This window comes from Scyliorhinus torazame, chromosome 21 (genome assembly GCF_047496885.1).
Source record: "Scyliorhinus torazame isolate Kashiwa2021f chromosome 21, sScyTor2.1, whole genome shotgun sequence".
Lineage (NCBI taxonomy): Eukaryota > Metazoa > Chordata > Chondrichthyes > Carcharhiniformes > Scyliorhinidae > Scyliorhinus > Scyliorhinus torazame.
This window is the reverse complement of record NC_092727.1, coordinates 15,938,105-15,953,668: the sequence shown is the minus strand read 5'-3', so window position 1 is coordinate 15,953,668 and position 15,564 is coordinate 15,938,105. Positions and strand designations below refer to the sequence as shown.

General features: G+C 45.3%; 2 protein-coding genes across 5 annotated transcripts in view; one reads left to right on the top strand and one right to left on the bottom strand.

Annotated features, from left to right (window-relative positions):
* Positions 1-12,252, bottom strand: part of LOC140398195 (glucose-6-phosphate exchanger SLC37A4-like) — a 47,197-nt gene extending 34,945 nt beyond the window's left edge. For 2 of the 4 annotated variants that reach the window (XM_072486553.1, XM_072486556.1), the window contains exons 1-4: positions 11,989-12,252; positions 4,783-5,305; positions 3,414-3,646; positions 946-1,192 (exon numbers count right to left, since the gene is read on the bottom strand). In XM_072486553.1, the coding sequence (XP_072342654.1) occupies positions 946-1,192; positions 3,414-3,646; positions 4,783-4,924 (622 nt within the window). In that variant the 5' untranslated portion in view covers positions 4,925-5,305; positions 11,989-12,252. Of the gene's footprint in view, positions 1-945; positions 1,193-3,413; positions 3,647-4,782; positions 5,306-11,726; positions 11,759-11,988 lie in introns of those variants that run through there. The other 2 variants (XM_072486555.1, XM_072486554.1) reach the window with 2 other exon arrangements.
* A 50-nt stretch (positions 12,253-12,302) lies between these two features.
* Positions 12,303-15,564, top strand: part of LOC140398196 (proprotein convertase subtilisin/kexin type 7-like) — a 261,903-nt gene continuing 258,641 nt past the window's right edge. Inside the window, exon 1 of the mRNA XM_072486557.1 lies at positions 12,303-12,773. The gene's annotated coding sequence lies outside the window, so the exon portion shown is untranslated. The remainder of the gene's footprint in view (positions 12,774-15,564) is intronic.

Genomic DNA, 15,564 nt, shown 5'->3' with positions numbered 1-15,564 from the left:
AAACTAACAATTGATCAGGGCAGCATGGTGGCACAGTGGTTAGCACTGTTGCTTCATAGCGCCAGGGTCCCAGGTTCGATTCCCGGCTTGGGTCATTGTCTGTGTGGAGTCTGCACGTTCTCCCCGTGTCTGCGTGGGTTTCCTGCGGGTGCTCCGGTTTCCTCCCACAAGCCCCCAAAAGACGTGCTATTAGGTAATTTGGGCATTCTGAATTCTCCCTCCATGTACACGAACAGGTGCCAGAGTGTGGCGACTAGGGGCTTTTCACGGTAACTTCATTGCAGTGTTAATATAAGCCTACTTGTGACAATAAAGATTATCTTGCATCAGGTTAAGAAACAAGATCTGCCATGATCTAATTGATGGTGGAATAGTTTGGAGGGGCTGAATGGACTGTTCCTGTTGTTCAAATGCTCATGTCTGGAAATTAGCGGAGGGATGGATTGCTTTGGCTGGAGTGCACTCTAAATGAAACAGTCAAATGATATTCCGTTTAAATTCATATCTGAATATGGGTCTCTTGGGTCAGATGCAGTCAGGCTGCTAATTCTACTGCCCATGAATCTGTTCGCCAGCGAAAGACGACGGCCATTGGGATTCTCTTTTCCCGCCGGCAGTGCACCCCCGCCCTTGGGTTTCCCAGCGACGGGGGGGGCGAAGGTGGGGCTGACGTCAATGGTAAATCCCATTGACAAGCGGCGGGAGGAGCGAATCCCAATGGGGACATCGTCAATGGGAGAGGAGAGGGGGAAATTGGGAGGAAAAATAATAAAAGGGACATTCCCAGTTTGTCTCAACACCTTTAGGATGAGTTAAAAATAGAGGAGGGAGAAATATCACAATGAAAGAGGAAAGACTAATGGAGTGTTTATGAATGAAGCTGGGGGAAAAATTGGAGGGCGAACTGGGCAGGCAAGCCAATAATTTACCAGGAATGTACAGTACCTTCCTTGCTTCCTTTCTTCGGGCCTGGCTCCACATTGGGTAGCCCAACGTCCATTGGCTCGTTAACTATGAAGATCAGACATATGAATGCCATCCCAACCGCGATCGAACCAGAGAGCGAGAGGGTCACCCGCCAGCTGTAGCTGAGGGCCATCGTTGTGGCAATGAGTGGGCCCAGGCTGCCTGCCAAGTTCATGCTGGTTGACAGAACAGCCCACCATGTTCCAAACTGTGATGGTTCAAACCACTGCGGAGAAAAACAAGCAATCAAACAGAGATGGCCAAGAATGTTTCCATTGCATAACAGGGTTTGAACTGAACTCAAAACATTTTTCCCCCTCCTAGTGTGGTCTGATTCTTTATTTTCTTCCATTCCCCACCCAAGGCTTTTAACAAAATACTTTCTCCCCTTCGTGTTAATTACTGCTAATTGACACCTTGCTTTTTAATCTTTCCGACTTATTACCTTTCTCCCCTTTTAGTGGCTCAAAACTTTTGAATCCACCACTTTAAAAAAGTGCACATTCTTCATGGACGGTTAAATCTCATAGTAGCTGATTTGGTTTACAATTGGGGAGCTATTACAAACAACCGGAACCCCATGAATCAAACTGAGACAGTGAAAGCGTGCCGTACTTTTGGTTAGGGTTGGGCTTCAGAATACAGGCTCATGTCACAGGGATGGTGGCAAATGCCATGAATTCATTAAACTGGTAGACAACCAGAAAGATGTAATATTCCACTCACACTGTGACAAGTAAAATAATATCTCCTCGACGGACACAGAATGTGCAACTCACAGCTCCTCTCTAAAAATACTCAGCCCCAAATGTCACGACCTGAATTCTAGCCAGAGCTGTCGAATCGGCCATGGAAAGCGCTAATGGTGCCAAAATTAAATGGCTTGGGTTATAGATGGCACTGGTGCTGTGCCGAGTCACTGTATCATAGAATTTAGAATGAAAAATAATACAGGGCGTACGCGGTTAGCAGCACGAATGTAACATCGGCTTAGCCTTGCAATTTTCAAGTTCCGATATTGAAGGAGATTGTTACAGGTGCATAACGTTTCTCTCAGCTGAATATTTCAATGCTGTGATAATTGCAATAATGACGTTGTGTCAAGGTGCAGAGAACAGCAAGGATTCCTATTCATATTGGGACTCCCACACGGAACTGGTGGGGAAAAGCCGATGGTTCAGGTTTTCATTAAAAAGGGGTCAGAAAGCTGGTTACAGTGCCTCAATTTCTGTCCCAATGGCGAATGGCCAACTTGGTGCAGACTGGGCCTAGAATCTGGAACCTTGTCGGACTGTCAGCCTCACCCTTGATTTACTCAGTCATCAGACAATTTATTTCTGTTTTCTGACTAACCCTGAACCCAGTTTACTTATTATTATTTTCACGCTAAATCATGCCAAGCTCCTTGGGTGGGGTTTTCCAGCTCCATCGGTCTGGGGTCTGGAAATTCCCGCCCGAGGCCAACGGACCTTTCAATGGTCCGTTAAATTTGTGTCAGGGTGGCGCGGTGGTTAGCACTGCTGCCTCAGAGCGCCGAGGACCCGGGTTCGATCTTGGCCCCGGGTCGCTGTCCGTGTGGAGTTTGCACACCCCCCCTCACCTTTTTGGGCACCAAGGGCAATTTAGCATGGCCAATCCATCTGCACATCTTTGGACTATTTTGGTTGCCTTCCAAGGCGTTGGTGGCGAATGTGGGCATTAAAAAGAAATACTCAGAAGATCTCAATTTTTTGTCTTCAGTTAGCTGGACTGAGCCAGGGGTAGTGGTAGGATCATGATAATTGGCCTGAACTGCCTTTGAGCGCCAGGCGTCAGAGTGTGGCGACTAGGGGGTTTTCACAGTAACTTCATTGCAGTGTTAAATTCAGCCTACTTGTGACAATAATAAAGATTATTATACAGCCTTCTGCCACAGGTTCCTACAGTGCAGAAGGAGGCCGTTAGCCCATCGAGTCTGCACCGACCCTTGGAAAGAGCACCCTACTAAGGCCCACTACCCCATCCTATCCCCGCCTTACCTGCACCTCTTTGGACACCAAGGGGCAATTTAGCATAATCAATACACCTCACCTGCACATCTTTGGACTGTGGGAGGAAACCGAAGCAACCGGAGGAAACTCACGCAGACTCGGGGAGAACATCCAAACTTCCCACAGTCGCCCAAGACTGGAATTGAACCCGGGTCCCAGGCACTGTGAGGCAGCAGTGCTAACCACCATGCCACCGTGGACAATTGATGATAACATGATCAGACTTGGCTGTGATATCCTATTGCTAAAAGCGCTGTATGTTTTCACCTGAAGAAAGGGTATATATGGGCGAGGTATTGGGCGGCAGTCAGTGCAAATGGAGCCACACCCAGATAGGAGTTAATGCCCACGAACAATCACATGCGTTCTTAATCCCCGCCAAGCAGTAACCATGGCGATTGAATGGAGGTGTCGTACCTTTCGCAGTATTTTGCCACAGGGAGGCCACCCAAAGCCTTGTGCCAATCCATTGAAGAACCAGAGTACAACAAAAGCGGTGACCGTGGAGCTCCATGAGAAGATGATATTTATTACCCCGACCAGGAATAGTCCAGAACAAAAAAGCAGGCGAGCACTGATCTGATCAGAGAGGACTCCGCTGATGAACTTGCTGATAGCGTAGGCTAGTGACTGGCTACTGGTTATCAGACCTGCAGGAATAAAACAAATCCAGGTTAGTTTGCAACCATTATTGCCTTTTAATGCATAATTCCCCATTCTCACTGTGCAACTGCACAATGCTGTTCCCTTAGTCTTAAGACCAGATACTTGTTTTGCCTCTGGAGCTGATTAAAATGCCTCTTCAGATTCCTTATGCTGCTTCAGAAGGGCACTCGGTTTGAACTGCTTTCAACACTTTTAGCATTGGAATATCTACAAGTTATCTTTCTTTCCAATTTTGACCCTTTTAATTGTTGCGGTACCAAACAACTTTCAGTCGATATTCCTCTTCACTCTGTAACAGCAGTTGCTAAGTTTCTCTCTGCTCTCCCCCACCTCCCCTCTCCACTTGGGATTCTTCCCACTCACACAGCTCAAATTGGGAATGTGTATGCTCACTCAGAAACTGACCTCCCAAAACTTGTGCTTCCCTATTCAGTGGACAAACAAATATAAAATGATAGTTGCTGTACAAACCTTAGGACATCAATATTTGGTCTACTAATGGTTAACATGCAACTACATCACATTCTCCATTAAGGGCGGCACGGTAGCACAGTGGTTAGCACTTCTGCCTCACAGCGTCAGGGATCCAGGTTCAATTCCGTCCTTGGGTGACTGCATGTGGAGCTTGCACGTTCTCCCAGTGTCTGCGTGGGTTTCCTCTGGGTGCTCTGGTTTCCTCCCACAGATGTGAAGCTTAGGAGGATTGGCCATGTTAAATTGCCCCTTAGTTTTCAAAGATGTACACGTTAGATGGGATTGGGTGGGGGAGTGGGAGCGGGTAGGGTGCCCTTTGAGAGGGTCGGTGCAGACCTGATGGGCTGAATGGCCTCCTTCTGTAGGGACTCAATGGTTCTATTACCAGTCACTCAACACCCGGGTCTGACTTTTGCTTTAACATTTTATTAATTGCATCTGTTTCAGTGCAAGTTTTCCCCCTTTTCTGAAGTTCTTCCTCCAGACTACACTGCAGCCTAACTCATGGGCATCGTCATGTCGACAACACTTTTCTCTTCCCCAGCAGCTCTTAACCCTGAACACGAGAGATACATTTTCCACATCCGAATACCATCATTACCGGGCCCACCCCTCTATTTCAAGAGCTAGGTGGTTACGTACTCACCCAAATCATCTTTTTCCAAGGTCACTTCCTCCATTATGGAGGGCATCACAAATGAGAAGGTCTTTCTATTGAAGTAATACATTGTGTAGCCCACAAACATGGCTGCGAAGATGGTGACCCTGTAGTGGCCGTAGGAAGCCATTTTGATCAGCTTTTGGCAACTGCCGTCCAAGTCAGGAACACAGGACGTAAACTGGTGGTGGCAGGTTTTATACAGCCACTGGCCTCTTCCCTAGTGATTAGATCAAGTACGCACAAGACAGATAACAGTGTACCTAATGTCTGACGATATATAGATTTTTGGGGTAAAGTACATTTGCATTAAGAAATGAGGTAGGACAGTTGCGACTTTGAGAAATAACAGAAGAGAAGGGTGAAAAGAAAAAGACAAACTTCACGGTCTGATTCCACCTTGATGTTTTTGTCTATTTTTGTGCGTTGATTAGGTTTTGTAAAGCTTTTGTTTGTTCTGCAGGCAAAACATTAACTCTGGAGGTTCCGAGCGAGCGAAGGAGTCATTACCCTGAAAGAGGAAGAGGAAAAAACCTGCTGAATGCATGCAGAGACTTTTCTATTTGTGAAAAATAAGAATTTGTTAATGATTACACAGCATCAATAAAAATGACTATTATAGGTCAAAGAGGGAGGTCCGTGTGGACCAATGGTGAAAGCTACAATCCATTGTTTAACGTCACCGGCACCTTATCTAGTATCCGAGTAAGGTTTTACAGAGGAACAACAGCACAACACATTGGAGGGATCATAATCATGGTGTTATCGATTTCACCGCTTATTGTAAATCACGAAATAATTGCACGTTTTACTGAACGGCTTTACATCACTTCCACAAAATGATTTTGACAGCTGTAAAGGGAGCTGCTCCTGGCCAGGTTCCTGCTTTTCAAATGGTAACAATCCCCCATCACAATAAGGGATATTTGTTTTTTCAATTTGTCCACGATACTGAAATGTTTGCAATCGGCACCTCATCAAAATTATTAAAAGGAACTTCCTCACACTTTTAGAATGCCACATAATTTTCTCCTTTGCCAGCTCCCTCCCTGAAGCACTAACTCAACTACGGTTTCACATGTTGGAAGGCAGGGTTTATAGAAGCTCGCTACTTTGGCCAAGTGGCGCACGCCGAGGAAGCCAGAAAGTGAACGTTTGCAGCCTATTCAACTGTGGGAGGCATCACAGCTAGTCTGATCCTCTCCTCAACCAGTATCACCTGTTTACCGTCTGATGCACGATCAATTACACTCAAGACAAAGTGATTTCATAACTGAAGGCTTTAATCGACTAGAACTTGTTCCCCAGCAGCTTCGGTACAGAAAGTGAAGGCTGCTGGGATGGCGCCGGTTCTTATACTCCGCCTGTCAGGGTGGAGCTACGTATCAACAGCCAATGGTAAACCCCTAGGTTTAACCAATGGTCATCAGCCTCTTAGGTACAGCAATACCTGATAATACCACACCGTCCAGATCAGATGCTTTGATGATCGTCGGGTAAGAGAGCCCTGGTCCATCTTCTCCGTAACATATGTTTAAAGTGCAGTTTGTATTAGAACCTGATTCTGTCAACTCTTTTCATAATATAAGGGTTAACTGATGGGATATGCTAATGTATAATGTAATGATGTACTGCTGAGATCAGCCAGTCATGTGTTAAGATTGTCTTTTCTTGGGTAGAAAGGTGGCGCAGTGGTTAGCACTGCTGCCTCACGGCGCTACGGTCCCAGGTTCGATCGGGGCTCTGGGTCACTGTCCGTGTGGAGTTTGCACATTCTCCCCGTGTTTGCGTGGGTTTCACCCCCACAACCCAAAGATGTGCAAGGCAGGTGGACTGACCATGCTAAATTGTGCCTTTATTGGAAAACATTAATTGGGTACTCTTAAATTTATTTTAAAAAAGGATTCTCTTTTCTCTCTCTCTCACACACAGAGGTTGGAATCATGCTTAGGAACTACATGTCTACTCTGTAACCTGCTTAAATGTAGTATTAATAAACAAATTGTCATGATATTCAAACATACATCATAACACATACATAATGATAGACAGAGCAACGGACCAATTAGCACACATAACACGACAGCCAATCACAGACAAGAGCAGACACAGTATAAAACAAGAAACACAACACTTCCTGGGCAGTCCATCTGGAGACGGCACAGGGCCAGGACCTCAAAGCAAGACACTCTCACAATCACAACGTGCTGAGTACCAAGTTTGAAGTATAAATAGTTTAATGGAATAAAACTGCGTTGTACCAATCGCAACCGTGTTGGTTTGTCTGTACCTCAGAGCACCCAACACTTCATGGTACCAGAAGTGAATCGAAACCTACCCGCAAATCTGCCATCCTGAGCCATGGACACCCTCAACAAACCGCAGCCGTTGCAAGTCGCTGGGAACCTACCAGAGTTTGTTTGCAGTCTGTTTATGAACCACGTGCCACGCCCAGAGTCCAAGATAGAAGAATACATCTCAGAAGACTTTTGATATGCACTTTCTGCCCCCTGTGCCTATATAGGGAGTTCAGGAGCAGGAACACTTGCCCGAAGTAAATTGGTTGTTGCGTTTTCTACTTTCAGCAGACCTGAAGGCTCAAATGGTCTCCATCAGTGCTGTCTCAAACAATGATTAAAACATAGACTGCACTTCAGAAGTATTGCATTGGCACTAAAGCGCTTTTGGGATATCCCGAAACCACGAAAGTTGTTGTATAAACTCAATTCTCTCTTCTCTTTCCTTTTCACGTTTTTCTGGGGTCTATCAAAACTTTCAGAGCTGCTTAAATGGTCCTTTCTTCAAGAAATGCAAAGTCTCACAAAGCAATCCTTTTGGTACAGTATATCTGAGTTGCTGCTTTGGTCTCACACTGTGGAAGCAATGTAACAATTGTTGGTGTCTTATTATTCTGAACACTGTCCTCGACTGTCAAACCGAATTCTGCTGTTGCTGCAATAATCTAAGATGTTGTTCCATCGTCACCTTGGCCAATGAGCCTAGTACAGAATTACTTTTTATGCGTACTGCCTGGAGAATTCGACATGACAGCCAGCCTTTTTTGCCGGCATTTTTCCCTTCCCCTCTTGAACAGGTCGCTCCTTACATCAAACAGCATGAGAGAATCTCCTTCATTCCATACAGGCAGGGCTTCCTTAGTGATGATGTGACAGCACCTTCCAAACCTGAGACCTCTACCGCTTTTGAAGGATGAGCCCAGCCATTGTACGGGAACACCATCATCTGCAAACTCCCCTCCAAGCCTCACACCATCCGGACTTGGAAATACATCGCCGTTCCTTCACTGCCGCTGGGTCAAAATCCTGGAACTCGCTCCCGAACAGCACGGTGGGTGCACCTATGCCACGTGGACTGCAGAGGCTCAAGATGCCGGCCCATCACCATCTTCGAGAATGATTAGGGAAGGATAAGAAATGCTGGCCTAGCCAGCAACATCCACATCCCATGCCAGGATAAAAACTTCTCAACCTCTGGACCTGAACTGTCCAACTCAAAGGCAGAATGATTACATACATTCGGATTACACAGGACACATGGCACAGAAACAGGCCATTCAGCCCCACCAGTCCATGCTGGCATTTATCCTCCAATTGACACTCATATTTTTTAAACCACATCTACATATAATCATGGCCCTCTATTCCTTACGCCTCGTATGCATGTCTGGCTTCTGCTTAAATGTACCTATAATAGATGTTTCAACCACTCCCTGTGCTCTACTATTTTGGTGGCAAGGCACAAGAGCGAAGGGAGCTGGAATCCTTGGAACGCCCGAGTCAAGGGAAACTTAGATTCTTCGGGATATAAACTTCCAGCAGAAAGGACATTGTTAAATCTGGATCCCTGTGCAAAGGAGTTTTACTTTTTCACCCGGAGCGTTGTGAGGGTGTGGAACTCATTGCCTAATAGGATAGTAGAGGCAATCCTAACCCTAAACTTTCAACTCACTTAAAAGGTGTCTGGATATGCATCTTGAGTGCCGTAACCTGCAGGGCTATATGTTGAAAGTGGGATGAGACTGGGTGGCTCGCTTTTGAGCTGGCGCAGACATGATGGGCCAACTGGACGCCTTCTGTGCTGTGAACTTCCTATGATTCTATCCGTATTCTGTTGCTTCCCATTCTTCTTCGGAAGGAGGTGGGATATTCAGCAGATCAAATCAGAGGAAAGTTATTTTAGTTCCAGACCGGATACTACACATCTATGAAGATCAGCTGAGGGTGACATCAGGCCCATTTGATGATCTAGAAATACACGCAGTCTAGGAACGGCCATTTGAACAGACTGCGAGAACCCTGGCTGTGCCATCAGGAGGAGAGAAATGAAGAGGAGCCAAAAACAAAATAAAGGCTGCGTTCTAAGAATTACATGCAAAACTGCCTCGTGGCGCCCAAGACCCGGGCTCGATCCCGGCCCCGGGTCACTGTCTGTGTGGACAGTGTACATTCTCCCCGTGTCTGCGTGGGTCTCACCCCCATAACCCGAAGATGTGCAGAGTAGGTGGATTGGCCACGCTAAATTGCCCCTCAATTGGAAAAATTAAAAAAGAATTACATGCAAAACAATTACACTATTTAAGAATTTTAAAAAATGATAAGTACCACCACCCATTCAAAGCTCATGCCAATGTTGATACAAATAAACTGCCCATTGTCCAAATTAAACATGTCCAGAGAGCAAAGTTAAAAAGCAAAAAACTTAAAGAATCGTAACAGGTCTATGTAGTCTTCATTTCCCACGTACAGCAGTAACTACACCGGGAACTATGCCACTTACTGTGAAGTGATTTGGAAAATCAAGAGGTTGTGAAAGGTGCAAAGTGTCGGTATTTCTTCTTTATACTAACACATTGAGTTGGAACAAGGGATTACTACTAATTCCCTACTCATCTTCAAACTGGAATCACTTACATCCAGTAAAACGTTGTTCAGTGCTCAACAGTATGACAGGAAGTCACGTGAATGCGGTTACAACATATACTGGTAGCTTAATGGCATGTAAACTGGCTCCCTCCCAGTCCTATCAGATATATTTCTGTGGGACTCCATAGTGGAAAGTGGATTGAAGAGCATATAGGAGTTGCTGCTCGTGAATCAATCTGAAAATGAGGGAGTGCTCTCAGGGTGGCGGATGTGGGTTTGTTATCTCAGTCATACTAATGATTAAGAAGGTTTGATGATGTAGTGTAAGACAATCTATATAACAGCTCAAGGTTATGCCAACCATAGCTATAGCTTTCAAAGCCCCCTCTAGCACCTGCCACTGAGTCTCTGTACATTCATTGTTGAGAATCGTAAGTCCAGCCTCAATGGAGATCAAAAGTCTCCTCTTGTTTGTTGGCTGGATAAACTAGTCAGCCCATTTTGACAAGAGAGCATACAAGATGATCAGCGGATTAGATAGGGTGGACAGTGAGAGCCTTTTTCCTCGGATGGTATGTCTAGCATGAGGGGACATAGCTTTAAATTGAGGGGAGATCGATATGGGACAGATGTCAGAGGTAGGTTCTTTACTCAGAGAGTAGTAAGGGCGTGGAATGCCCTGCCTGCAACAGTAGTGGATTCACCAACACGAAGGGCATTCAAATGGTCATTGGATAGACATATGGACGATCAGGGAATAGTGTAGATGGGCTTCAGAATGGTTTTACAGGTTGGCGCAACATCGAGGGCCGAAGGGCCTGTACTGCGCTGTAATGTTCTATTTTCTACTTGAATTCACAGTGGTAACAGAAAGGGAAATACTGAGTACATGACTGAAACAGAGGGCTTTAATATCTCCAAGACAGGGATTTAAAGTAAAACTGACTTATTGTGGACTGAGCGAGGAAGGTTGCACTTATATCGCACCTTAACACCTCTCAAATGTCCCAACTTCATATACGATGAATAACTCTGAAAATAATTTGTGTTTTTATACAGAGAAGCACAGGAAAGTTGAACAAGCAGCACTGAGATGAGTGGCTGGTAAATCTGTTCATTGGTTTAATTGATTGAGACAGAAGCATTGGGAAACAGGAACGCTTCCTGCTCTTCTTGGAAAATGCCATGGTTCACCTCACAAGGCAGGGCGATGGGGTTCATCTAAATGATGCATCTCCAATGATGTAGCATCACACTAGCAGAGTCAGCTTATTTTAACTGCTCAAGTCTTGAGATTGAAGTAACAATCTTCTGGCCCAGAGGCAGGAGAGTTGTCAAAGGCGACCCAAGCATTCAGATGTTCCAAGGATGCAAAAATCACCACATTAAAAGAAAGTGCAGGGAAACCAAAAAGGTATTCAAGAAGACATTAGATGATTTCTTGAATAGAAACAATGTGCAGGGGCATGGGGAAAAGGCCGGGGTCCCCAAGTCATGATGCTCACTTGGAGGTCCAGTGCAGATACGATGGGCCAAATGGCCTCATTCTACGTTGTAACAATTGTGGTCACTGCCCCCAATGATCTCAAGCAGAAATCTTACCGCTTACCAATAATCCCACAACATTGAAGATGTTGTGCTAGTTTGTCCTGCAAGAGCTCCCTTGCTTGAATAGCTGATTAGTGTTTTCTTAAAACTTTGTAATAATCAATTTTAAATAGTACAGCAGTTTGCATTCATGTGGCATCATCCACCATTTAAACACATTCAAGATATTTATCTTAACTATTCTACGTGGTAGCAGCATCCACATTCTCACCAACCTTCGAGTACATACGTTTATCCTGAACTCTTTATTGGATTTCTTACTGATTAGTTTATATTTATCATCCTAGTTATGCATTAATGAATACAGTCCATGCGTCCATCATTAACGTTTAATAGATCCTGGCGTTAAGTCTGTGATCACAATTTCTGCCTGTGTCAAGGCTGATTTATTGTAATGACAGACAGTTCACTGTGCGAAAAGTTAATTATAGCATTAATTACCCGGTGTTTGCATGTTAGAAAACTCTTGTCACTACCTCGCCGGGAACGATACCCGGTACAGCAGGAAACAACTGCATGCAGGAAAAAGAAACACTTTTAAAAAAAGAATAGGTAAAAAGTCAACGATTTGTTCAGCTTTTGTCGCTAATTACATGGCACAAAAATTACAGAAGAGTGCATTACAGCGATGCCTCATATCCTCTCTGCGGTTGTCCCACAGCGTTTGGGGGGGGGGGGGGGGGGAACCCCCACTCTTTCATACCTTGGATGAGTTTGTCAGACGAGGGACTCCAGGCAGCCACCCCAACCCGAGACAGCAGCAGCAACACGGTAATGACAGCAGCTCCTCTCTCGCTCAGCTGTCCCCCCCCCCCTCCAGTCCTGGTGACCCGATTGGGTGGCGCCGCTGTCAATCAGGCCGAGGGCGGGCCCTACGGCGGGCTGTATATCTGCATATTCCCGGGGATCGCTCTCTGATTGGGCGGCGAGTGTATCAATCTGCTGCAGCGTCCGGTGTAGCAATTCCATGTCTTGCTGAGACCCAGAGACTCTGCAGCAGAGAGGAGAGGGGGAGAATTTACTGGATTGTCTATAATGTAGGATCCACACTAAACTCTTCCTTAATACAGGATGCACCAGCCTGTAAGCGGGCCAGAGGATAAAGGTCCCACCACCTTCTTTGTGACTGGCGGAAATGAGCGTCCGACCACAGGTATGACTCCAGTTCTTGCCAGGCAGGATCGGAACTGACGTTGGCCGTCAGCTAGAGCATCAGGGCTGGCCAGAGGCTGCAACAAAAAAAAAAGGCAGACTTCCGCATCGGCAACACAATGGAGAGAGTCTTAGAGCAGCCAGGGGCACAGGTGGCAGATGAACTCTGCACTGCCCAATCCTCCAGGTGAATCTCTCCCCTCCTACCGCAGGTGTGTGCGCCCGCACAGCCTGCCAAGACTCCAGCTCTGCCCCAGCAATACTGACTGACTGACACCAGGGAAAAGGAGCTGAACTTGCCATTGATCGATCTCAATGCAGAAATCAAGAAGGCAGGTAAGAGTGCACCCGTCCAAAATTGATTTTCTGTTTTTGTTATAGTTTTGAAATTTAAGTTTACCATTGGTGCATCAGCTGGGAAGTTTCCAAACCTGCTTCGGGCTCTTTTCTCACCTGCAGCCTGACCACCTGGATGTCCAGTGAGGGTTGGACTTCTTTCGTCTCAATGAAGGTTACAAATGGGAAACCTTACCCCTCGCCCGAGGTGTGGTGACCCTCCGGTTAAATCATCACCCGTCAGCTCTGCCCCTCAAAGGAGAAAGCACCACATAGTCATCAGGGACTATGGCGCCTTTCCCTTTTAGAGAAAGCTCAAATTGTAAAGTCTTGTGACTTTATAATGTGTCCTATGATGGGGTTTTTTTGGAGGGGGAGGGAGCAGTACATGGCGTAATACTATAGACGATTTTATTATGGAAGTAGAATTACAGTAGTAAGATTTAAATGGTAATAATGTCTACTCATGATTTCTGCATTTTGTTTTGCCAATCTTCCCTCCCCCACGCCCATAGATAACAATCAAACGCCTCCTTCTCACTGAATGTGTCTCTCTTTTTTGAACTGTTGAGATTTCTGTTTTGTTGCTGCTGTTGTGATTGGCAGAAAGTCTATTTTTTATCACTTAGTTCAGTGGTGCTTTTCTTTCTCTCTCTTGTGGGGGGAGGAGGAGAGCACTTGGTCTCCAGCACCAATCATTACTTTGCAGTACACGGAGACTGCCTTGTTAGAAAGGTCAGTGAAACTGGTTGAATTGGAATACATTTGAATAAATGAAGTGATCCTCTAGATTGTCTCCAAACTAATACTTTTTAAAAAAAAATTCTCGTACAAGACTTTGCTTTAAATTAAAATGATTAACAGGTGTAGGGTGGGTTGTTAAAAAAGGTCTTTGGTCTCTTCAGCTGAATTTAAATTCCTCCAGCATTGGCAGTCATGCCTTTAGCTGCCTGGGCCATAAGCTTTGGAATTCCCTCCCGAAACATCTCCATCTTGCGTTTCTTAAAATCTACATCTTTGACCAAGTATTTGGTCTAATATCCCCTTATGTGGCTCAGTCTCATATTTTGTTTTATAATATGAAGCTCCTTGGGATGTTTTGTTATATTCACCTGAGGAAGGAGCTGCGCTCCGAAAGCTAGTGACATCAAAACAAACATGTTGGACTTTAACCTGATGTTGTAGGACTTCTTACTGTGCTCACCCCAGTCCAACGCCGGCATCTCCACATCATATTATATTAATGGCATTAGGTACATGTTATTGTAGTTGAGTAAAATGGCCTCCATTATGTCTCAACAATGTGTCTCCCATATCCTTCCCTGAAACTCTGTCTCCCTACCTCACTTTCCAACTCTTAAGAGGTTCCTTGAAACCGACATTACAAAAAAATTCCAATTAAGGGGCAATTTAGAGTGACCAATCCATCTACCCTGCACACCTTTGGGTTGTGGGGGGTGAGACCCATACAGACATGGGGAGAATCTGCAAACTCCACGCATGGACAGTGACCTAGGGCCCGGGTCAAACCCGGGTCCTTGACTTCACGAGTCAGCGGTGATAACCACTGCACCACCATGCTGCCCCATGAAACCTACTTCTGATCAAACCTTTGACCATCTGCCTTAATATCTCTCTGTGTGGCTTAGGATCATATTTGTTTGTTTACACTCCAGTGAAGCACCTCAGGATGTTTTGTTTCATCTTAAGGGTGCTATGCAAGCTGTTGTTGCAAAAATACATTTGAAGAAGTCGATCAGTTCTTGCGCTAAATGTGCTCGAATTGACATTTGCTTTCTATGTATCTCCTCTCTCACTCTCTCTCTCTCACTCTCACTCTCTCTCTCTCTCTCTCTCTCTCTCTCTCTCTCTCTCTCTCTCTCTCTCTCTCTCTCTCTCTCTCTCTCTCTCTCTCTCTCTCTCTCTCTCTCTCTCTCTCTCTCTCTCTCTCTCTCTCTCTCACTCTCTCTCTCTCTCTCACTCTCTCTCCTTTCATCCCCTCTTTTTTTTGGTTTTATCTTTATCATATATTGCTTGTTTACTCTCCTAAATGTCAGCGGCACGAGTTTTGTGATGAACTTCAACATTTTTTTGCAGGTGTTTTCTTCTTTACCAGTTTGTCCTTTTGGCAAACAGCCTTTGAAATCTTTGTAAATGTTTACAAGCCATTAATCTCTTGTCTGTCACATTGCATCCTTACCACTTCAATCTCTGGTTTGTACTCTGTGCCTGGTGGCTTGACTTCTGCTTGCCGCTTCACCTTTTATCTTCCATGTTTTGAACAGACATTTGTTACCCGTCCTCTCTCTTCATAACGGAGCAGCCTCCAGAGCCAATGGGCAGCAGGATAAGGCAAAGTTACTGTTTTTAAGTTTGCTTTCTCCAAACTCTTCCAAGTCCAATTCCAGAGGCTTGACCACCTAATCTAGGCTCACTGTCCAATGCACCTCAGTACTACACTATCGGAGGTGATGCCCTTTTGATGTGGCTTTACACCAAGTCAGTCCTCCTTAAGCGGGCATTATTTGAAGAAGGGCAGGATTATCTCTGATGTCCTCTACCAACGTCACTGAATCAATCTGGTTATTTATCTCATTGCTGTTTGTCAGATGTTTCTCAACGTTACTGGCGGGAATCTCTGTGCCCGCTGCAGTGAATGGAGTTTTGACTGAACGGCAGGTTCTCGCTGGCAGTGGTAATGGCACAGACTCAGAATGGAGAATCCTGGCTCGCATCTATTTCAAAAGTACTTAATTAGCTGGAAAATACTTGGGACATCCTGAAATTGTGG